This window comes from Podarcis muralis, chromosome 8, assembly GCF_964188315.1.
Source record: "Podarcis muralis chromosome 8, rPodMur119.hap1.1, whole genome shotgun sequence".
Classification (NCBI taxonomy): domain Eukaryota; kingdom Metazoa; phylum Chordata; class Lepidosauria; order Squamata; family Lacertidae; genus Podarcis; species Podarcis muralis.
The window spans coordinates 64,422,500-64,446,055 of record NC_135662.1 but is presented as its reverse complement, the minus strand read 5'-3'; the positions used below and the strand labels follow the sequence as shown (position 1 = coordinate 64,446,055).

The 23,556-nt window shown below is 43.3% G+C and overlaps 2 protein-coding genes across 5 annotated transcripts in view; one reads left to right on the top strand and one right to left on the bottom strand.

Moving 5' to 3' along the window:
* The window catches only part of LYRM4 (LYR motif containing 4), a 56,652-nt gene extending 38,132 nt beyond the window's left edge, over positions 1-18,520 (bottom strand). Inside the window, exons 1-3 of one of the 2 annotated variants that reach the window (XM_077933308.1) lie at positions 18,387-18,520; positions 12,611-12,731; positions 6,572-6,693 (exon numbers count right to left, since the gene is read on the bottom strand). In XM_077933308.1, coding sequence (XP_077789434.1) covers positions 6,616-6,693; positions 12,611-12,731; positions 18,387-18,472 — 285 coding nt within the window. In that variant the 5' untranslated portion in view covers positions 18,473-18,520 and the 3' untranslated portion in view covers positions 6,572-6,615. The remainder of the gene's footprint in view (positions 1-6,571; positions 6,694-12,610; positions 12,732-18,386) is intronic. The other variant, XM_028737813.2, reaches the window with a different exon arrangement.
* Positions 18,521-18,589: 69 nt separating this feature from the next.
* FARS2 (phenylalanyl-tRNA synthetase 2, mitochondrial) overlaps positions 18,590-23,556 on the top strand; it is a 200,602-nt gene continuing 195,635 nt past the window's right edge. For 2 of the 3 annotated variants that reach the window (XM_077933307.1, XM_077933305.1), the window contains exon 1: positions 18,590-18,730. The gene's annotated coding sequence lies outside the window, so the exon portion shown is untranslated. The remainder of the gene's footprint in view (positions 18,731-23,556) is intronic. The other variant, XM_077933306.1, reaches the window with a different exon arrangement.

The window sequence follows — 23,556 nt, the reverse complement described above, 5'->3', positions numbered from 1 at the left end:
ACTTGAAATATTGTTATACATACAGCAGGTTCACAGAAATACGTTTGGCACTTGATGACTCAGCCATCAAGTGAGACTTGCATGTATATGCAGCTGAGTCATTACTGATTAAAAAAAAAACCAACCACTAGAAGCAAACACTTATATGATCTCACCTTACACCTCAAATGCAAGGTTGTTTGGCAGGGGCGCTTCATTTTGCCAAGCTATTGTTGAGTCAAGCAACATACAGGCATGTGTAAACCATTCTATGGTTTTCAACCAGTGCAGTATTCGCACTGGTGCCGATTCTCTTCAAAAGTGTATCAATGCACCTAAAATCTATCCATTTTTATGGGCCTTTGAGTACCACTAAGGTGGTATCACCCATTAGTCATGATTCAAAATAAACTTTTTACAAGTTAAAAAGAGCTTTAAAAAACCCACCTGAGTAATAATAAGCATAACCACAGTAAAAAAAATGTATGTGATAAGAGGTCTCAAAGTCAAATTGAATTTGGAACCATAGAAGACAGCCTAATATTCAGAGAGAGGAAAGCAGAACTTCAGTCATTCCACTATTATTATTTCTAGTGGTGCTTTCTGTTTCCTGTAGAAAGAGTGCATGGAAGCGCCACTGTCAAAAAACATGTACACGTTTTAAATGGGATAAAAGAGGCAGGGGGGAATGTGGTATTAAGGGCAGCAAGATTTTCAACATCAGGAGGACTGATGAGGCAAGGGCTGGCGAAAGAACGAAGGAAGCAAGGGTTGGAATAAGGAAGGGTGGCTGTGGAGAGAAATAAAAGCACAGCGGCTGCCAATTCTGTGCACTGGTATTACCAGCCTGCTGAGAGCAATTACAATAGCACAGACAGCTTGCTTTATTGCAACCTTATTGAATTAACTTTGAGGGGCAGGAGGAAGAGGGAAATAACCCGAGTGATTCAGCAGGGAATTTATTAGAAAATTTTAATGCCAACTTAAATTTGATCCTAAGGCCTCAATATTAAAGGTCATCTCCATTACTGTACTACTGGAAACCCTCTGCTCCCACGTTCCTCCCTTGCCTTCCCCTTGTTTTCCTTTATATAAAAAAGCCCCGCACACAATAAAATAGGTCAGAGCTCTTGCTTAAAGCTCCTTGGCATTTTTATCCGAGAGCAGCAAATATCTCCATCTTCGTCTGAAGACATTATAGACGGCCTTATCGCCTATAAGCTTCTAAATAGCTTCTTAAACAAAACAATCACAAACAAAATAGCAACATGCGCTACAAACAAATGGTTATTTCAAATAGTAAACAAAGCTTAGGAGAGCCACACAAAAAGTTAGGGAAAATTAACTAGACCATTACAGTGGTGCCTCGCAAGACGAAATTAATCCGTTCCGCGAGTCTCTTCGTCTTGCGGTTTTTTCGTCTTGCGAAGCACGGCTATTAGTGGCTTAGCGGCTATTAGCGGCTTAGCGGCTATTAATGGCTTAGCGGCTTTAAGAAAAAGGAAACAAACTCGCAAGAACTCGCAAGACGTTTCGTCTTACGAAGCAAGCCCATAGGGAAATTCGTCTTGCGGAACGACTCAAAAAACGGAAAACCCTTTCGTCTAGCGAGTTTTTCGTCTTGCGAGGCATTCGTCTTGCGGGGCACCACTGTACATACATTCTGTATTTCAGTAAGGAAACACCAGGGAAAGGGAATGAAAGTTATGGGATGTTTTAGTAGGATAAAAAGTGGAAGAAGAAACTCCCCCTTCCTAATGTGTGACAGGTGAGTAATCTTTATTTGTGCAGTGCCATCAATATGCACTATGCTTTATTCGTTTAAACATTTACAGAGTTTTCCAAGCAAAAAAAGAGAGGCCCCCAACCTCCAAACTATTATGATCAGCACCCCCTTTCTAAAAACCTATTATCTGGTCTTGCCAACCCTGTACATGTCACCTGCTCCACTGATGAATGTACAAATATCACTGCAAACAGTGTTAGAAACTGGGATGGGAAAGTTAGGAGCCAAATGGCTCCTGGGACCTGGGTTGTGGGCGCCAAAACAGAATGTCTGGTTGCCACGAGGGGGGGGGGCAGGGGTTTGCTAACACTTTCTATTTATTATTATGATAAGCATGAGCTAATAGGCAATTCACTTAAGAGACCCATTGTTAATATCACATTTTTAGCAGAAATTGTTGAAATCTGTTTAATTTGGTGTTTACAATAAAAATATTGGTACCATACTTTAGTTTTCAAAACATGCTACTCTTTATTGTTAAACTCCTTAACATATATACTTCAAGGCTTGAGTAATCCTTGAGCCAGGTACAAAAAAGGCACTCAATACTTTTTGAGGTGCTCGCAAATGGAGAATCTTTAGGTGCAAAATACGCCTGGTGCCCTGCTAATTTCGAACCCTGATTGCAAGCGAGACTGTGTACACACAGCCTGTGGCTGCATTCAAGCATCTGTTGACTGGGGTAGTAAGAAACATCTTATATTAGAAAGGAAATATAATAGGCATTTTTAAAATAAAGAAATGCAATTAATGCTGGATGGAGGGTGGAGTATGGCTCCCACTTTTAAAACTTCTAAACCATTATCTACCCACTGAAAAAGAAATGCAGTTGTGCCACAATTTACTTGCTAACATTGCAAGATCTTTTGAGGTGGTGCAGGGGCAGAAGTTTCCAGTTCAAAGAGATGGAGGCACAGCGCTCAGCATTCCTATTTAAAGGATCTTAATTTCAGTAGAAGGTAGTCCATCTCTTAGCAGCCTGATTTTTGTGTGTGTGTGTTTGTCACTAGTGAATACTTATTGATGGCTATTACTCTCTTTCTGCTTCTGTTGGTATTCCTCTGGGATGCTAAATCAATTTTGTGCTTTTAAAAATTGACATCAATAATGTGTTTACATTTGCCAATACTTCTTAATTGTCAAGCTATAACGGTGGAACTCCAATAATAAATCTTGTCAACAGATAACTTCAGATGCTAGAATTTTAAGTGTTTCCTCTTCTGAGCAATTTGATAGGTTGAGAATTGCTCCTGAGTGAACCACAGGGTAAAAAGAAGGAGAGACAGGGTGGAGGAGTAATTCTTGGTTGCATAAAATACAGAAGCAAGCCTAGGGCAGACATAACACTCCAGGTCTCCTAATCGTTTCCAACCTTCATCTGTGCTCTGGGTTAAGGTCCCTGTGCTTTCTATTTTCATTGGAAGGAAAGGCCTCATTCACATCGAATGGAAATTTCCAAATCAAGGGTTCCAAATCAGGACCACACTGGAAGGAAAGGGTGAAAAGTTCTCCAAAACACCATCAGGGTCTTGATTTAGTTTTGGCCCCCTGTGCCTGCTGGTTACTTAAAAACACACACAAAAAACCACCCTCATTCACAAACTGAATTTACAATTCCTGTCTAGTGAGTCCAGGTATGAACCCAAATATATAGGTTAATGTCACCTGCAAGGTCACATCTCTAGCAAGTCTGTAGCAAACAAGCTCAAGGATAGGGGAGGGGTATACCTCTCCTCGAGAGGAAATGAGTTAAGGTGCCTGGGCTGAGAGGGTAAAACAAGAACCCGCTTGAAATTCCAGGAAAGGGACTTGTGACAGGTAAGCAAAGGAAGAATAAGATGGGTCTGTATGCTGTTCATTGGACAAGCACCAATTTTGCAGGAAGGTTATCCTGATGCAAGTCCAGGAAGGAGCAGGGACCAACCATGAACAAGCAAAGCAGAGAAGGGAGAAAAGCTGATAAACTAAGCAACAAGCTCAAGATATTAACTGGGATAAGGTGGCTGAGTGGTTCCAGGGGTTGAAGAGTCCCAGTTTAGAGGCAGAAAAGTTCAGGCTTGAATCTGCTCTGTGTCACTTGTCTCGAAACTCACATGTCCATACCCAAAGCTTAATTATTCCCACTGAAAATACTTTATCACAAAACGTATGGTAGAGAATTCAAGTCAGAATCCCTATTTCGATCCCATATCCTAGTAAAGGTGTAATATTTAAGCAAATGTTGATCTTTAAGCCTTTCTTAGAAACCGATGTCTGCCAGAGCTCTGAATTGTTTGAGATTACCCCATTCATTTGTTTTGGAAATTTTTCTATTCCTTGTCTCCTGCACTAGAGATAGGTCACGATACTTTCCAAGTCGTTTTCAAGAGCACATTAGTCAATCTGAAATGTTACAAAGGCATAGATGAGAACAGTTAGATCTTTGTTGTCTAACAACAGGTGCAAGCACTCCTGGTCATAGCCATTGGCACTATAGTCCTGGATCCAGTAGAATCTCTGGACAACAAATCTCTTCCTAAGAGTCCATGCCAATCCCATCAACCACATATAAAGATGACCTCTCTCCATCAATAATAGCTGCATCTTGTTGGGATTCAGTTTCAACTGGTTCAGCCTCTACCGCTTAATACAGTCTTTCAGACACTGACTTAACACTAAGGCATCAGTTCCTAGCTACTTACTGAAATAAATATATAACTGGATGTCATCAGCATAGTGATATCCCCCAAAAGTCTAGATTTAAGAACATTCAGTTACAATTCAAGCAGATTTTAGCCATCAGGTTGGCATCTGTCAGTCATAATGGAACTGAAAAGGTGTGCATGCATAATGAATATTAGAGACCCAGGTGTATTTCCAATCAAACGGCACTTGTGCAAAGCTTTAAGTTTTAAAGAGAGTTAAGTAGGCAATATTGTTCTGAATGACCCAGTTACTGCCAAGTCTGCTTGGGAATTATACTTAATTAATTATACGTTCAGGTGAACGAGTAAAACAAAGTAAGAATAAAAAGCGTAAGGTGAAAGTAACTGCAATCCTTGTAGTCTTGCCGTGATGCAAAAAGGAAGTGTCCATGTATTGTACATGAAGAATTCTACACTCCTTTAAAACACCTATGATCAAACATCAAAGTGAAAAGCAAGTAGAACTTACTGTGCTGGGTGGTGATGCTAAAATTATTTGTGCTAAACACACAGACATTTCATTGTCTACGTACTGCCTCTATTTCAATGTTGTAGTGTTTTACTGACATTATGGGCTGCATTCAACTACGCCCTACTAAGTTAGTCTTGTCTATTCACTTCAACGAGTTTATCCTTAGACTAGCGTCAATTACCGCCCTATGAATTTAATCTATAATTTTAATGTTGCAGCCTGCCCTGTATATTGTGATTGCAACAGAAGGGTGATATGGAATTACTGAAAAAGAATAAAGGTTACAAGGAAAAACAATACAGAGAAACTCACTAAATGAGTGGATTAGTTTGCCTTAAAAAAACCCCACACACATCTGTTTCCCTAGCGGGGAAGCCAAAAGAAAGCGAACACCCTCATTAGCACCTTCAAGAATACCTGTACAAAATTATTCACAATACTGGGTAAATAAGGGTGGTAAGCACACCTCTTGAATGTGAAGGCTAGGCTTCCTCGCCTGCTATGCTGGGTTGTTGGGCATGCCTTTCCTAATTGCCATTATATAATAAAGCAGTGTTACATAACCTTGTAATTTGGATGCAAGAACAGAGGAACTCTGCCAGCCAGCACGGTTATGCTCAAATCGTAAAAGCAGATGCTTTTCCAACTAGAAGAGTTTGGAAAAATAATTTTCTGCAGCACAGACTGCTTAGGACCACATTTTCAAAACGGAAGTGTATAGCTAAATTATGGATTTTTGCTGTCACAAATATAGTTGTGGCTGCCCACCTCTAAAAGGGGCTTAGGCAAATCTGTGGTGTCTAAAGACTGTCAATGGCTATTGCCCATAATGGGCACATTCTACGTCTCCTGTTGCTTCTGAATACCAGTTGCAAGGAAAAGTGCTGTTGTGCTCGTGTTCTTCACATAGGCAGTTGGTGGTCTGTGAAAACAGGATCCTGGATTAGATGGGCCTTTGGTCTGATCCAGAATGTCCTTTTGATGTTCTTTCATTCTTGAGAATGAAGTGGACTTTCAAGCAAGCTTGTCTCCAGCACGTTTCAGTAGATATTTGACTGGGCCAGGAGGAACAGAACCATGGAAGGGATGTAGTAGACCACCCGGTTTAACCCACTGCTCAAGATTCAGTGTCTTATTAGTTTATCCCTTGCCATTCACCTGCTTTACATGGGTGGTCTCTGGTCCTGCAACTTGCTTTGTTAACAGACACAGCTGATAAACACTTAAGTGTTCCTCTGGTGGCTGCAAATTTGGCAGATATTATATTTTTTAATCTCAGAATATTTGAAGGATGGTTATAGTCTAACACATGAGAAGCCAATGTGCAGTGCTGGTGACACAAGCAAAACAGGCAGGGAGGGGGTTGTGCCATTCCTGCACAGGAGTAAGATGACCTGTGTGTGTCTGCCTACAACAAAAAGTCAGGCCGGCACCTCTTATGCTTTTGCTTGCTTCCAAGCTCAGTAGGTGAGAGCCAAAACCACGGCAAGGTACAGGGGGATGAATATGCACTCTAGCACATTGGTCTTCAACTGGTGTGTCAGGACCCACTAGAAAGTTACAGCCCAGTCCAAGCTGGCCTGCAACAGCAGCACTACCACCATGCAAATATATGGCTTTTAAAAAGATAAAGGTAAAGGGACCCCTGACCGTTAAGTCCAGTTGCGAACAACTCTGGAGTTGCGGCGCTCATCTCACTTTACTGGCAGAGGGAACCGGTGTTTGTCCTCAGACAGCTTCCAGGTCATGTGGCCAGCATGACTAAGCCGCTTCTGGTGATACAGAGCAACGCACGGAAATGCCAATTACTTTCCCGCTGGAGCGGTACCTATTTATCTACTTGCACTTTGATGTGCTTTCGAACTGCTAGGTTGGCAGGAGCAGGGACCGAACGGGAGCTCACCACCGTCGTGGGGATTCGAACCGCTGACCTTCTGATCAGCAAGCCCTAGGCTCTGTGGTTTAGACCACAGTGCCACCTGCATCCCAGCTTTTAGAGATACAGGCATTCAAATTCATGTTTGGGTTAAAGGTCTAAAAAGGTTTAAGACTACTGCTTTAGAGCACACTTGAGGTTTCACTGCCACACAATGAGCCATCAAGTCCTGTCAGAAGAAAGTGCTTACATCTTTTGTTTAAGTGCCATACTTCTCACAAGGAGAATACACGCACTGCTCTTACAACATTATATTATATGGCCTCATTCATACACACTGGAAAATCAAGTCTGGAAGATGCACAAAAGCTATCATTACTGATTCTCTAACCAGCTAGAACTTAAAAGCAATGCAAACTTTGTTCCAAGATCTGAAGGCTGGCGGGGGGGGGGGGGGGGAGAAGAAGCTTGCTTCTCCCCATCGCCAGCCCCATAAGCTCGGGGGATAGCAGGGAGGCGGAGCGGCGTCACCCCGCTATTCCCCAATCTGATCTGGAGGCTGGCGGGGGGGGGGGGGAGAAGCAAGCTTGCTTCTCCCCATCGCCAGCCCCATAAGCTTGGGGGACAGCGGGGCAAGCCGCTGCCCCACGGAGGCTAGAGAGGCTGTCCCTGAAGGCAGAAGAGGGAGACGGAGCGCTCCGTCTCCCTCTTCTAGCTTGGGGATGGCTGCGCAAACCTGGGGGGGAAATAATTCCCCCCCTTGATTCCCCCCCCCCAAAAGCTAGGTGCGTCTTATGGGCCGGTGCGTCCTATAGGGCGAAAAATACGGTAGATGTCTGCTAGAAGTTAAGAAAGTCGCTTGTTGGTCTGCAGAAGAATCTTTTGCCTAAAGCACAGTTCTCTCAAGTTTGGATTACTTGGAATGGAACAGAAAAGCTGCAATGTGCCTCAGAGCTCTTGTTTTTCTGAAGGGCACTTCAAAAGAAATATGTCGCTTTGAAAACTTCAGATAGGTGCTGTATACTTCAAATTGCCTGGGAAATCCAAAATAATACCTTTTTAAATGGCCAGTTAGACAACTAATTCTTGAGAGATTAAACCTAAGAGCTTGGCGTCTCAAAAGTGCTGCTCTTTGGTTCTCAGCTATGGATTCACCAAACTTCCTTCAAACAATGCATTGCCAGATTTTTCCATCAAAAGTTCTAACTCTATGCTTACATTCTGCACTATTGAAGACTATCCCAATCTTGATTTCAAATGAGAAGCGAACAAAGTCAAAATCTTGGTTGACAGTAACAAAGTCAAAATTTTGGTTGTAGCAGTTAGGCAGAAGAAGAGGAGTTTGGATCTGATATCCTGCTTTATCACTACCCAAAGGAATCTCAAAGCGGCTAACATTATCCTTTCCCTTCCTCCCCCACAACAAACACTCTGTGAGGTGAGTGGGGCTGAGAGACTTCAAAGAAGTGTGACTAGCCCCAGGTCACCCAGCAGCTGCATGTGGAGGAGCGGGGAATCGAACCTGGTTCACCAGATTATGAGTCTGCCGCTGTTAACCACTACACCACACTGGCATGTCAGATTAAGACCTGGGAGACCAGCGTTCGAATCCACACACTGCTAAGTTTGCTGGGTGATCCTGGATAAAGTGGAGGGAGGATCATATTTATCACCTGGAACCTTAGGTGTGATGCAAACGTAATAAGAACTAAAAATACACTGGCCACATTTTTAACCATAAAAAGCCCAACCACTCACATCTGCACGAGCACCAGGTGTATTTTGTACCTGGGTATCGGCCACTTGCAACCAAGTGAAGATGCCCAGGCGCCAGGACAGCGTCTGACATCTCCACCAGATGGAGGCGCATCTTGGCTCTTTTTACACACTAGCAACACATCCTGTAGAATTCCACCCATTATATTTTATCTGCACAATCAGAATGAATTTCAGGAACCAAAAACTTGTATTGGAAAATGCGAGTGTCAAGCTGTCTGGCCCCCAAATGACAACTAGGCATTCCGTTTTGAAGACTGCAACCCTGGTTTAAGGAGCCTTTTTGGTGCTTAGCTTATATATCTGAGTTTCTAACACTGGGCTGGGGATGGGAGTCACATGCCTGTGATGTACAGGGTCAGAGGCAAAATGAAATGTCAATTTTACTTTTGTAGGGTAGGTTTGCTTCTACACCCACACCCACCTCTCTATCTCTACCCAGGGAAGCTAGGAGCATTATCAGAATTCAATGAAGAAGAGGAGGAGGAGGAGGAGTTTAGATCTGATATCCCACTTTATCACTACCCTAAGGAGTCTCAAAGCAGCTAACAATCTCCTTTCCCTTCCTCCCCCACAACAAACACTCAGTGAGGTGAGCGAGGCTGAGAGACTTCAGAGAAGTGTGACTAGCCCAAGGTCGCCCAGCAGCTGCATGTGGAGGAGCAGGGAAGCGAACCTGGTTCACCAGATTACGAGTCCACCACTCTTAACCACTACACCACACTGGCTCTCCACTCCACTCAGGCAAAGCTGCCTAAGGAGGCTGTAAAGCATGGGTGGCAAGATGTGTGGTGCAGAAGGGTGTGTGAGCTAGCGAGAGTCTAGCCGGAGAGACCTGGGGAACTACATCTGGCCCCTGCCTGAGGTTCCCCATACCAGCATGAAGACTGTTGCCACATTGATGGTTCATGTAGCTCAGTAGTACTACATTCTCTCTGGCAGCAGCTCTTCAAGATCTCAGGCTGAGGTCTGGGATCTTGTTGCCCAGGATCCTTTCTAACTAGAGACTGCTCAACTTGTCCTGGAATCTTATGAATGCAAGACATGTGCTATAGCCTTTCACATGAATACTATGGATTTACCATTTGGGCCTAAATAAAACTTTAACTATGCTCTTGGGGAGAAACAGGCAGGAAACACCATTTTTAGGCTGTAACCCTGTGTACCCTTATCTCAGAGTAAGCCCCACTGAAGACAGTGGGACTGACTCCCGAGTAAACGTGCATAAACGTGCACAGGATTGGAATGTCAGTTACTTTTCTATAGAATATCTGCTCTGCTTTCATAGACATTTTCAAATAAAAACCAATAACCTGGAAAATATAAAAAAAAGACACCAGTAGACAAAAAGGCACTTTTATGCTTTTTAGTTATAGAAAGCTCCTCTTGTAAAATTCAGTCAAATCCCATGAATGTCATGGAACAAAATGACTATAATCCGTCACGTTTCCACAATCCCCTCCGGGCTGATTCAACTAGTTATTTATGAACCTGAGATGCCAATGGTCACTTTGATGACTAAACCATAAATTAGCATGTAAAGAGAATATAAATTTGATTTCACAGAAGCAACAAATTGCAAGGCAGCGAGGATATTATTTAATTTCTATCGACATGTCACGGGGAAAAAAAGTCAGCAAAAGGAGATGTGCTACATCTTAATAAACCTGCAAACTGCATAATACATCTAATATTTGATTTGCTCCACTGCCTTGGTTATAAAACTCTGCACATAATACGGGTCTTAGGTTTAAGATTTCAAAAAGCCCTAGTTCATGACAACACTTGTTCACTATTTGAATTATTTCTTTATAACACACATAAAAAATAAACATGACACTTGAAAAATAATGAGAATATTCTTATAATTGTTCCTCTGGAATATATAATTGCATGTAGAAAATAGAACAGTATCAATATAGGTTTAGACATGGTGAAAAAATCTATATTTATCCTTATTAACAAGTGTGCTTAGAGACAGTGAGAGCATTTTGCTTGCTTATTAGAAAATAAGTAAATGATGGTTATATAAAAACAGTTGTATAAGGTGATTTTTTATACCATCTAGACACTACTTCAAACATTTCTGACTCCATAAACTACTGTCACATTCAGGAATCATAGAACTGCAGAACAGGAAGGGACCCTGGGGATCATCTAGTCCAGGCTTCCTCAACCTCAGCCCTCCAGCTGTTTTTGGCCTACAACTCCCATGATCCCTAGCTAGCATGACCAGTGGTCAGGGATGATGGGAATTGTAACCTCAAAACATCTGGAGGGCCAAGGTTGAGGAAGCCTGATAATGCAGGAATATGTAGCTCTCCCATATGGGGATCAAACCTGTAACCCTGGTGTTATCAGCACCAATGTAGGCTGCAAAACAAGATACACTTACTACAGAGAACACAGTCCCGTTGAAAACAGTGGGACTTGCATGTATGTGTATTACATTTCCCCTGATATGAAATCCACCACAGCCAGACTGTGGTGGGGGAAATGTGGTTTCCTTGCAACAGAAAGATCTAAGGAAGATGCACAACAAATGAGTAATGTGTGCATCAATTGTGTTAAAAACATACTGTGTACACAGCCTCTTGCTAAAAGCGAACTGTTTCTCTGTATGTGTATCTAAACACATTAAGGCTTCAGTCTATAAATACTGATTTGGAAAATCCTGAATCAGTTGAGGCTGTACAATTCCATCTTTTGACTGACGTCCGATTGGATGTGGCCTCTCAGATGTTTCTGAACTTCAGCTCCCGCCATTCCCAGCCAGCATGGCTAATCATCAGGGAATATGGGAGTTGTCATCTTCCAACATGTGAAGGACTAGAAGTTAGCCACCCCTCTACTAAAGAAAAATAAAGATGCCACTGCTGGAATACGTGAAATTATTACAGAAGCAATGATGCTTTCTCCAGTGACCAGTGGGAAAACTGCTGAGTGGGAGACTGCAGGTCAGGTGGAGGAACCCAGGCTACCTCTAGTTAAAGAATCCAAGGTAGCAGAGCTGGGAGAAGCCTCCATCTAAGGAGTTCAAGGTGGCCAGAAGATGGTACCCAGTGGCATGCTGCCTTTGACACTGGAAGCAGAAATACCCTGGGGTGTAGCTTAGGCTGACATATGGTGACTGTCTCATGGGGCAGGTCACTCAGTGAGATGTATGACAGAGTGTGAAGATTTAAATCCAGGTCTCTTGGGTCCAAGTCGGACACCCTAAAGACTACACCACACTGCTTCTCACCTGGAGTAGACATTACTGGGCTTGGCTGTTGGTTTGATTTGGTATAAAGCACCTTCAGATAATCATTTCTTCAAAGGCATCAACGAAAGAAAAAACACCGCCTTGCATATGTACACACCGAGGAAGTCTAAAACAGGATATATTGCTCACCACGGCGAGACAGTTGGCGCATTATAACACCAATCCTGGCCTGACTGCACTGGGTGCCAATTAGTTTCTGGTCCCAATTCAAAGTGCTGATTTTAACATATAACACCCTAAATGGTTCAGGATTGCAAAACCTGGAATGCCCTGCCCCATATGAGCCAACCCAGACCCTGTGATCATCATCTGAAGCTCCTTCTTCGTGTGCACTCTCCACAAGAGGTCTGGAGGGTGGCAACACAACAGTGGGCTTTTTCTGTGGTGGCTCCCCATTTGTGGAATGATGCTCTCCTCAGGAAGACTCATTATATATGTTTAGGTCCCATGCAGAAACTCTCCTCTATAACCAGGCCTTTAACTATCTGTGGCCTCTTCAAAGTGCATGGGATGTTTTTAATGTATTTTCCCCTTCTTTTGGTTTTAATGTATCTATGTGGGGTTTTTGCTTTGTTTTGTTGGTTGGTTGTAAGCTGCCTTGGGCAAGATAAAGCAACTAACAAAATAAATAAATAAATAAAACTAATTATAATAATTTTCACCAACTGTTAATACATTCAGCAGAGCTGTGTAACAGTCCGGAATTACACATTTGGAAGGAGACAGCAACATTTTTGCAATTTAATTAAACTGGTAAGAAAAACATGCTTACCTGTCGGTGTATGATTTCCAGACTAGCTTTTGCTTTGTTCATTAGTGTTTCTATTTCTTCTGAATCCTTTATGTTTTTGTTTTCTCTGAAAGCATCCCTTATTCTTCTGATGGCATATGTCCTAAGCAAATGTTAGAGATGAAAAATGCGTGTCCACATGATTGTGAAAGACAAGTTGTAAAACAACTATTACAATGCAGAGGACCAAGAGTTTGAGGAATATAGAAATATGCTGAGTACTAACAATCATGCATTTATACAGTGCTTCGGAAGGACGCAGGTGGCGCTGTGGTCTAAACCACTGAGCTTCTTAGGCTTGCTGATTGGAAGGTCATCGGTTCGAATCCCTGAGATGGGGTAAGCTCCCATTGCTCTGTCCCAGCTCCTGCCAACCTAGCAGTTCGAAAGCATGCCAGTGCAAATAGATAAATAGGTACTGCTGCAGCAGGAAGGTAAACGGTGTTTCCGTGCACTCTGGCACTCCTCACGGTCCTCCGTGCACCAGAAGCGGTTTAGTCATGCTAGCCACATGACCCGGAAAAACTGTCTGCGGACAAACGCCAGCTCCCTCGGCCTGAAAGCGAGATTAAAGCCACAACCCCACAGTTGCCTTTGACTGGACTTAACCGTCCAGGGGTCCTTTACCTTTTACTGTGCTTCATATTTATTATTGTGCTTCATATATATTTAACACTTCAGAATGTTCAGAGCACATTGACCAGGTCTGAATGCAATGCTAATCCAAACCATGGATTAGCGCAACACTTTGGTTCCCAGAGATCACAGCCACTTTGTTCCTCTGGTTCTGCTTCTGTTGTGAGCAAAGCCACAGTTTAGTTTAGCATGTTACCCCAGACAAAGCATGAGCTGTAACCAAGGCCAGCTACTTAACTTGGGATTTTAAAAGGAATAATAAAATCAAACTTATTACATGGATTGTAACTTTATCATTCCCTTATAAAATCTTTTATTATCCAAAAAAAGAAAAGAAAAGAAGATGCACAAAACAAATCTGCAATGCTCAAGATGCTTGTCTGAGAACATAGTAGACTGCAGTCAAAGTTTGTGTTTTTATATCGTAAACTGCCCCATGATCCTCAGGTGAAGCATAGTAGAACAAACAACAAACAACAACAACAACAACAACAACAACAACACATATAAGGGATTTTGAGGCTAAGTCCCAGCCCTATGTGCTAGAAGTAAAAGATTTATAAGATAAGGTTGAGACCACATCCTGTCCTGGGTCATCATCCTGTCCACCATGGACAGTGTCTGCACATTGGGGCCACACTCTGAAGCACAAGTCATAAGCACTGAGCCAAGAGTTCTATCCAAGTTCTGGGTAGTGATGCAGGAGGTGCAGCCCACTGCCTTTGCGAACGCATATGGCGGAGTAAGGGAGCAGGCCTCCATGGAGCATTTGGAAATCTTTGGGGTTCAGATGTTGCACTCACAATGAACTGGATGGCGTCCCTGGTGATTAAGTGCAGCTTCAATGAACTGTTTTCTAATCTCAGTCCTAGTGGCATTTTATCTCTGCTAGAAGCCCTCACGCACATCTCTCGACTCTAGCCTCGTAGTCTTTGTTTTCAATTTGCACTTCAGCTGTTTTAACTTCCATTTTGGAATCTACTTTGTCTGCCGCCCGCTGCACCCAGGCACGAAAACCAATGGAGAAAAACAAAAAGCAATTCAAAACCTGAAGGGAGCACAATATCCGCCACAAGAGAGTAGTTAAGTGTTTTCATTAAGTTTCACAAACTCCAGCATAGAAGAGGCCCCAAGATTACTCTGTAGTTACAATGGCAGTGACAACGTTATTCAAACATTTGATTGAAAGAACAAGTTGCAGGAAAGCAAGTTGCGGCAGTACATCAAATACTTCTGATTTCCAGATCAAACCTAAGTGAATGAATTAAGCTGGTAAAATGCTTCTCTAAAAATAATGTGCCAGAAGGCTCATTGCAAGGAACATCACACTGGCTCCTACGAACAAAAATTAACAAGCATGTTGAAATCCCAAGCCATTCAATAACAATGCCAATTCCATTACAGCCGTGAAGATGCCTTGCATTTAACCAACACATTGGTCTACATAGCTCAGTGTATTGTCTTACACTGGCTGGCAGCAGCTTTCCAGGATTTCAAGCAGGAGTCCTTCCCAGCCATACTCAGAGATGCTGAGGATTGATCCTGGGACCTTTTGCATGCAAGGTAAAGGGACCCCTGACCATTAGGTCCAGTCACAGACGACTCTGGGGTTGCGGCGCTCATCTCGCTTTACTGGCTGAGGGAGCCGGCATACAGCTTCCGGGTCATGTGGCCAGCATGACTAAGCCGCTTGTGGCGAACCAGAGCAGCACACGGAAATGCCATTTACCTTCCCGCTGGAGTGGTACCTATTTATCTACTTGCACTTCGTGCTTTCGAACTGCTATGTTGACAGGAGCAGGGACCGAACAACGGGAGCTCACCCCGTCGCGGGGATTCGAACCGCTGACCTTTTGATCAGGAAGCCCTAGGCTTTGTGGTTTAGCAGATGCTTAACTACAGAGCCATGGCTACCCCCCACTAAAAATAATGGGAGCTACCAAGGAACATGGTGTTCATTTATTTCCATGTCGTGGACCTTCCCTTATCATGTAAGCAGGCCTAAAACCACTCTTCATGCATCTCCAGGTGGATTTTCATGGGGCTATGCTACTAAAAGCTAACACAGCATGTTGGCAGACCTTGCACTCGAAATAGATGCCATTATGCAGAAAGTTCCAGTGCATTAAAGAAGCCTTGGGAAGAAAACCCCCCATGTTCATTGTTGTTCTGGGTTTATGCTCTTCAGGCAAGAGCCACTGGCTGTGTAAACCCCATATGTTTAAAGCACATTTCTACCAAAACGAATCTCAGGAACTGTAGCTCTGTGAGGGGTGAACTACAGTTCCCAGGATTCTTGGGGTATATACAGTGGTACCTCAGGTTACATACGCTTCAGGTTACATATGCTTCAGGTTACAGACTCCGCTAACGCAGAAATAGTACCTCGGGTTAAGAACTTTGCTTCAGGATGAGAACAGAAATCGTGCTCCGGCGGCGCAGCGGCAACAGGAGGCCCCATTAGCTAAAGTGATGCTTCAGGTTAAGAACAGTTTCAGGTTAAGAACGGACCTCCAGAACGAATTAAGTTCTTAACCCGAGGTACCACTGTACGGTACTTAAAATATATGATGTGTATGCAACCAGGGTCTCCTGCCTGAAGAAAAGAAACCCAGAAGATCAATAAACGGGCGGCTTTCTGTCCCAAGATTTATTTAATGTATCCACTGAGTTTGGTTGGCAGAAGACAGGAGGCTCAGGCTACAATTGTGTATCCACTTACCTGGGAGTAAACCCTACTGAACTCCACTGGACTTCCTTCTGAGAAGACATGGTTAGGATTGTGCTGTTACTTTTGAGTAGTCTACTCTAGCTTTGTCAAAGTACTAGTGAATAAAAATGGCATATCCTCCTCCTACTTTAGTTGTGATTGTCCAACATTGCATGAGGCTGAACGAAATGACCCTTGGGTCCCTCTACAATTCTGGGTGATGTTACATTTAACTCATCATATGAGGGTTCTAAAATGGGTTGCAGAACAAGCCATTTTGATTTATGGGTACTGTAAATAGGTTTTATAAATAAATACTTGCACACTGCAGACGCTCCCATTGACACATGCTTCTACAGTATGTGCTGAGGATACCTTATCAATTTGCAGCTCTTATTCTAAAAATCTCCCTTTGAGGAATCTCTTATTACCATGTCTGCAAAAGTGAACTGAACCCTCTGTTTATTTTATTCCAACTTTAACAATGTGCTCCATAAAGCCATTGTTCTTTGTGGTTTGTCTTGTTTGCATGTTGTTTTTTGAAAACTCAAACATATCTTTAAAGAATCAATGCTCTCTTGCAATGTATGAACAGTTCAGACCCAAAGGTTGTAACGGTATGCATCCTTCCTTGACAATTTCTCATAGACCTGTATATACATAAGATAAGAGCATAAAAAGAGCCTGCTCTATCAGGCCCATGACTCTCACTGTGGCCAACCAAATGCCTTTGAGCTCAAAAGCAAACTTCCTACTTGCAATTTGCAGCAACTGGCATTGAGGGGCAGTCTGCCTCTGTTTGGATTGGGCTGTACCAACAATTTGATGGAAAAATCCATTGCAACCAGGGTCGAGCTGTCCTGAGAGTGGGGGTGAATGCCACACCTTAAAGTTTAAACTGTTCCTTTCTAATACATATGAAGGTTAGACATGCATTACCAGGCAACTAATTATGTGATTTTCCATGCCAGAGGAGCTCTCACTCATTGATTTTTTTATCCTGCCTTTCAAGGGCTGGGGTCAAGGTACACTTATGCAGCCCAACAAGCAATCCTATACTCAAGGAACTGGTGTAAAGTCACAGCAGATCCAAACCCACTCAGTAGCAGGGCTGCTGCTGGCTGCACTTACCTAAGCCTAACAGAGATAAAACAAACATTTAAAATACTGTTTGAGTTATATCACCCTTTGGGCTGGTGTAAGTGGAGTTGCCAGGTCACCTGACCTAGTGAATAGGCCTTTAGCTTCCACCCTTTCTGGTCCCTGCCATGTCATTACCCTTTTCATGGCTTAAACTAAGTTAAGATCTGCTGGTATCCGTAGCTGAGTGGAGGATGTGTTCTGGAGTTTCCTGGCTCAGCTGGAGACCTGCTGGATTCTAACCTGCTCAGCCCAGGGGATCTTGCTATAGAATTGCTCCCTAAGGCTGCACTTCAGTATGACATAATGGTTAGAGTGTTGGGAGGCAAGGGTTCAAATCCCAGCTCAGCCATGAATCCCACTGGGTAGCCTTGGGCCGGTCACCATCTCTCGGCCTAACCTACTTCACAGGGTTGTTGTGAAGATAAAATGGGGAGGAGAACCATGTGCACGCCCTTGAGCTCCTTTGGATAAAATTTGGCATGTAAATGTAATTAATAACAATAGCAACAACAGATTTACTAGGAAGTCCCAAATAACACAGGAACACTTCAGGAAAGAACATTAAGGTTTCCTTCTGAAATGCTAACTTTTGTATACGTACAAAGGTGTGTTGCTACAGTATTTCTTTTAAGTTTCTGTAAGAATCCCAATACTGTACACCAAACAGGAATTAATATCTTTCAGCTCTTGATCAAAGATACACAGTATATAAATGCAACAAACAATAACAATAGCAACAGATTTACTAGTAAGTCCCAAATAACACAAAAACATAGGTACACACGGCAGGAAGGAAGTACTGCAGTAAGGTTTTTTTTTGCAAAATGCTAACTTTGGTATACAAAGGCGTGTGGTTGTTTTTAAACTTCCCCTTAAGAACCCCAACATACTAAACAAGAATTAATATATTTTAGCTGCTTGTGAAAGATAAGGGTTCCTCCCCCTCTTTTTTGGGGGGGGGGCAGGGGAATCTCCAAATACGTGCGCAACAAAATATAGCACAAAAAAACCAAATAGCCCCCCGCCACCCTCCCAATCAAGTTTAGACGCCATCCGGACCCCAACCCAATTCGTTTCCAGCCTCGAGTTCAGTGGGGCTTCCTCCCAGGTCAATAGGGACATGTCAGCTTGCAGCCCCCCATTGGCTTGGAGAATAAAGGCTGCAGAACCTACTACGCACTTTTTATTTTCAGAGAGGGGGAAACCCCACCGCGCTCGAGGGAAAAGGGCCGCGAGGGGCCTTCAAGCCCAAGGCGGAGGAAGCCTTACCTGTATCCGTAGGCGCTGAAGCTCTGGCTCTCCCTCAGCAAAGCCCGGTAGAGCCGCAGCACCTGAGCCCGCCTGGACGCTGCCATGTTGAAAACACGCCGGGCCTGCCGAAGGCCCCTGCCTCTGAGGCGGCCTCCGCCGGGGCCTGACTCCGGAAGCGGCGGGGAAGCCGGCGCCGAGCTCCGCAGCGCGGTTCGCGCGGGAAGTGGAGCCAGCCGGGCTCTCCGAACGAAAGAGCCGCGCTCTCGGGGCCGAAGGCTCGGCTCGGGAAAAGGCCGCGGACGCGTCAGGCGCGGCCCGGGCAGCTTCGGCGACCGCCTGGAGAGGCTGCCGAGGAGAGGAAGGTGAGTCCCAGGGGCGGGCGGCGGAAGGAGGCGCGGGGCCGTCTCTTGCGGCGGGGACTCAGCCGCAGCCTGGGGCGGGAATAATGGTGCTCTCCCCTGGATCGTCGCCGCCGTCCCGTCCCCTGTTTTAAACCCGCAGGCCTGACTCTGCCCAGCAAATACCTTCCCGAGTCCAAAGCAACTCGAAAAGGAAACCAGTTGCTTAGTTGCTAGCTTCCTTTTTTTGCATATAATTTTTATTAAGTTTTCTCTTTTACAATTTGTACAATGACAATAAAGGTATTATTATTATTAATTTAAGATACTCATTTTTACATCCTTAAGATATCAGTGACTCCCCTTCTTCTCTTTCCATGGTTCCTTTTGCATGTATCATAAATCCTTGCATATCTCACTAAAAAAACTATATATACCATTCAGTATTCCATTATTGCATCCATCAAAACTTTCTCATACTGTGGAATTTATCTTAATGCTGCCAGCGTTTTCAGCCGCACACAAATTATTCCCCATATATTTAATAAGTGTTTTCCATTTGCTGGTCCTGACATGCCACCTCGCTTTCTCCAGCAATTGTCCCCTGCCCCTGGCCCATTGGTGTTTGCTCTTGTCCCTAGACTGGGGTGGTAAGACCCCACCATAGTGCAACATAGTGCAAACCGGTTGGAAACTCTTCAGTTAATTTTACACAGGGACAGTTCGCAACAGAAAAAAAACGCAAGTACAGTGGTACCTTGGTTTAAGAACAGCTTAGTTCGGGAGGGAATGAGCTCGGGAGGGAATCAGCTCCGCAGGATTGGGTCTTGCCAGTGGCGTAGCGTGGGTTGTCAGCACCCGGGGCAAGGCAAGTAATTTGCGCCCCCTAACTCGTGGATTTGCGCCCCCTAACCCATGGATTTGCGCCCCCTAACCTGTGGATTTGCCCTAACCCCAGATGTTGCGCCCGGTGCGGCCGGCCCCCCCTGCACCCCCCACGCTACGCCACTGGGTCTTGCCGCTGCGGCGATGCGGGGACCCTCAAAAATCACAGGCGGTGAAGCTTGTGAACCTGGTGACTCGGCGGGCACCATTTGCGCCCCCCTGACCTGCGAAGGAGCCTTTTTAAAGGCTTCTGAACGGGGGACGGGGTGAGTGGCGCGGTGCTGAGAGTCGACTGCTTCTCCTGCGGAGTGAAGCCGCGCTGCCATGGTCGGAGAGCGCTGACTTCTTCTTGTGAGCAATTGGACTTTAAAGTAACAACCCGTGAGTAGTACGGAAATTGGAACTGTAAAGCAAATTTTTCTTTTAAATTAGGCACGATCGGGGAAGGCGCAAACAGGAAGTCCGTCTCCCCGTCTTGTAAATAATCTAAAGCAAGGACCTGCTAACTAAGGTCGAGAGAACCCCTTCTTTTCTACTTGGTAAAAGATATTAATTTCACGATTTGGCAGTATAAGAAATCTTACTGGAGGATAAAGAGCTAATCTTGGGAGCTGAAGTGCCACCCCCCCGGACCCGGGAGAGAGCCTGTTGATGAGGTATTGAAGAGTTTGACAGCTGTCAAATTAGCTGTCAAGACGGAAAAAGAGAACTTTGTTTCGGTTGCCTCTGCTGGTTATATTTGTTACAATTTGGTTACAATTTGTTGAAAACAAGGAAGAACTGATATAAACTAACTTGATTTTTGGATTTGAACTGGAAGGAATATTAAGTAACCAAAATCCCTCTAGAGGGGGTTTTGGGACATTACAAGAATGGCTGGAGGAGGGAAAATTCAAGCTGAACTGGACAGAGTTTTTGTTCTCTTGGGAAAGTTACAAGGCCAAATTGATGTTTTGGCTACAAATGTTACAACTCTGGACTTAACAGTAAACAACATCACTGAATTTGATAAGGATTTGAATCAGGAAGTCCATGCAACTGGACAAAAAGAGAAACTTGAGAGCTTTGAGAGTGTGGAGAAGGAGATATATGTTGTTCCTGAAGAAAAGGAAGGAGGAGCTGTAATTTTGCAGAAGACAAAGGAGAGCCAGAGGCCTGACATGATGGCAACAAAAGAAAATAAGAACTTGATGTTGAAAATCTGGTCTGAATTGGAGATTGAAGAATGGAGAGATCTCCTCATGTGGAGATCTGAAGACCCAAGGATCACAAATTTGCTTAAGGTGGAAGTTGGAGCTTTGGGAACATTTGGACTTGAAAGGAGTAAGAAACAAGATTCGGGCTCCACTTTTAAGTATGGAGGTCTGGCTGGAAGAAACATGGATCCCGTCGGGCCAGAGCTTCTCCGAGATCTGGTGTTTAATATTAAGGACTATCAAAAAAACCGGCAGAGAGGAATTGAGAGAGAATTAAGAGCCTCGGACGTGTGATCTCCAGGCTGATAGTAGACTAAGACTGATGGACATTTGTTGGGGACTGAAACCGGGAAAGGGGGGGGGTGGAGTTTGGGAATCCAAAGGGTACATAATTACAATCTGTTTTGTTTTTACTTTGTTTTGTTATTTGTATGAAAATTGGGGAATTCGTGGAAGGGAATTTGGGTCGACTTTAGAAAAATGTTTTAAGAATGAGTACTGATGTATAAGTATTGATGTTTAAGTCTGGATAAGGCAAAATTGGTTTTTTAAAATGAACTAAATAGAAATAGGTCAAAAATTAGGCATAAGGACTTGCTGAACTAACAATTTGAATTGGAATATAAGAAGGGGAGGTGTGGGGAAGTCAAGGAAAGATGTTATAGAAAAATAAGGATTGTGAACTCTATGTGTTTTTAAACTTTTTTGTTTTTGATTCTTTTTTAATTTATTAAATTTGAAAATTTCAATAAATATCTTTAAAATAATAATAATAAAGAACGCTTTGTTTAAGAACGGACTTCCAGAACGGATTAAGTTCGTAAATCAAGGTACCACTATATCCATGTAGGATCTGTTCTTGCGCTCTCTAGTTTAGTAGAAGGGCCCCAGGTTAGTAAATACACAGTTTGTATGGGCATGTGCTCTTTCACAAGTTGCTTTGAAACACACACAGGTTTGATGATGACTCATCTCTGCATGTATTCATTGTAGCTATTAAGAGTCCTACCATATAACTGGTTTTTATGTTTGTTTTTTGCATTACCTGCTTACCTTCCCCACAACTGAGTCCCATCTGTCATGAAACTGACAAACTGATTCTCACCAGTTGCTCCCATTTCACTAAGTGAGAACTCCTTGCAACTAAAAAACTGCATAGCGCTGGGCAGATCGTATGCGTGTACACTTGGGAATAAGCCCCATTGAACCCAGCATAGCATCGGACTTTGCAAGCACAGGAAAATGCGACATGTACACTAGCTCAGAGATTCCCCACTTGTCGTTTGGCAAGCCCCATACTTGCTGTGTCTAGTTTCCAACTTTTGTCCTATGGGGTGTAGTGCAGTTTTTACCATATTCTCTAATGCTTTCTGAAAACTCAAGAGGCTAGTTGAGCTTTGCTGCCTTCCACCTGGCAATGTAAAATTTCTAGAAATTTTGAAGTTATGGGCAAGGGAGCAACACTCACCTTTTCTATTTCCTTTTCTTTTATTGGAAAAAGTAAGCAAAGCAAATGTTGGAAATAATAGAAGCGTATGCAAAACTCCTTTATATACAAAAATTACTAGTTTAAGAACATGAAGTTAATTGCATTCAACATTTAATTTATAAAGAGAACCCTAAGGGAAAAGGGCTTATCTCTGCAAACTATAATATCCAAGTGCAAGCTGTGATGGTTTCTTTGGAGGAATTAAAAATCTGCTGAGAACAAGACTGCTGAGAATCAATAGAAGATACTTATGGGAGGGAATTGGTGTAAAACACATTTTAGATCACTGTTTCCCAAACATGAGTCAGCTGTATTTGGACTACAACTCCCATCATCCCTAGCTAGCAGGACCAGTGGTCAGGGATGATGGGATTATGTCCAAAAACAGCTGGAGACTCAAGTTTGGGAAACACTGTTTTAGATCAACCTTGGCCAGAATTTGGGAAACTGCCTTGAAAGTTCTAAATCTGTTTTATATGCATCCTTTATTGTTTAGTAAAATAGCCAAGTCAAATAACCCACTCTTTGTGAAATTGTGATAGAATTGCCCGTTAGTGCAGCAATTTAGGGGCAAAGCCTTTCTCAAGGTAGGAGCAATTACAGGTCAATCTGTAACCCCCCAATCCAAAAATCACCCTGTCTTTGATCTGGAAGCTCAAAACCTATCTCAAAAAGATCTGATCATTATTTGGAGACAGCAGCTGAGCTTACTATAGCAAGATATTTGAGATCTCTAAAGACTGATTTGATGGAAGTTTGGACTCGGCAACTTTGGGTATTAGCAGCTATGGAAAAATTAATGAATGCAAGTCATGCAAGACGAAAAGGAAAACAATCTGATAACATTTATGCAGTTTGCTTTCAATTTATTGTTTACTGGATGGATATTCAGCTCACATTGGGATTTATGGAAGGACGCTTTTATTTAATGCTGTTGTTGTTGCAGTACTGCTCTTATTTCTTTATTTCAAAGAGTGTCTCTCTCTTCCTTGTTTCTTTATACACTTTTTTGTATCTCATTTGTTCAAACATTAATTGTAAGTTGATTAATTGCAAATATCCTATGATGAAGTTGGAGGCCGAAGTGCCTCTTCCAGAAATAAACAAATACAGTGGTACCTTGGGTTACATATGCTTCAGGTAACATACGCTTCAGGTTACAGACTCCACTAACCCAGAAATAGTACCTCGGGTTAATAACTTCAGGATGAGAACAGAAATCGTGCTCCAGCGGCGCGACAGCAGCAGGAGGCCCCATTAGCTAAAGTGGTGCTTCAGGT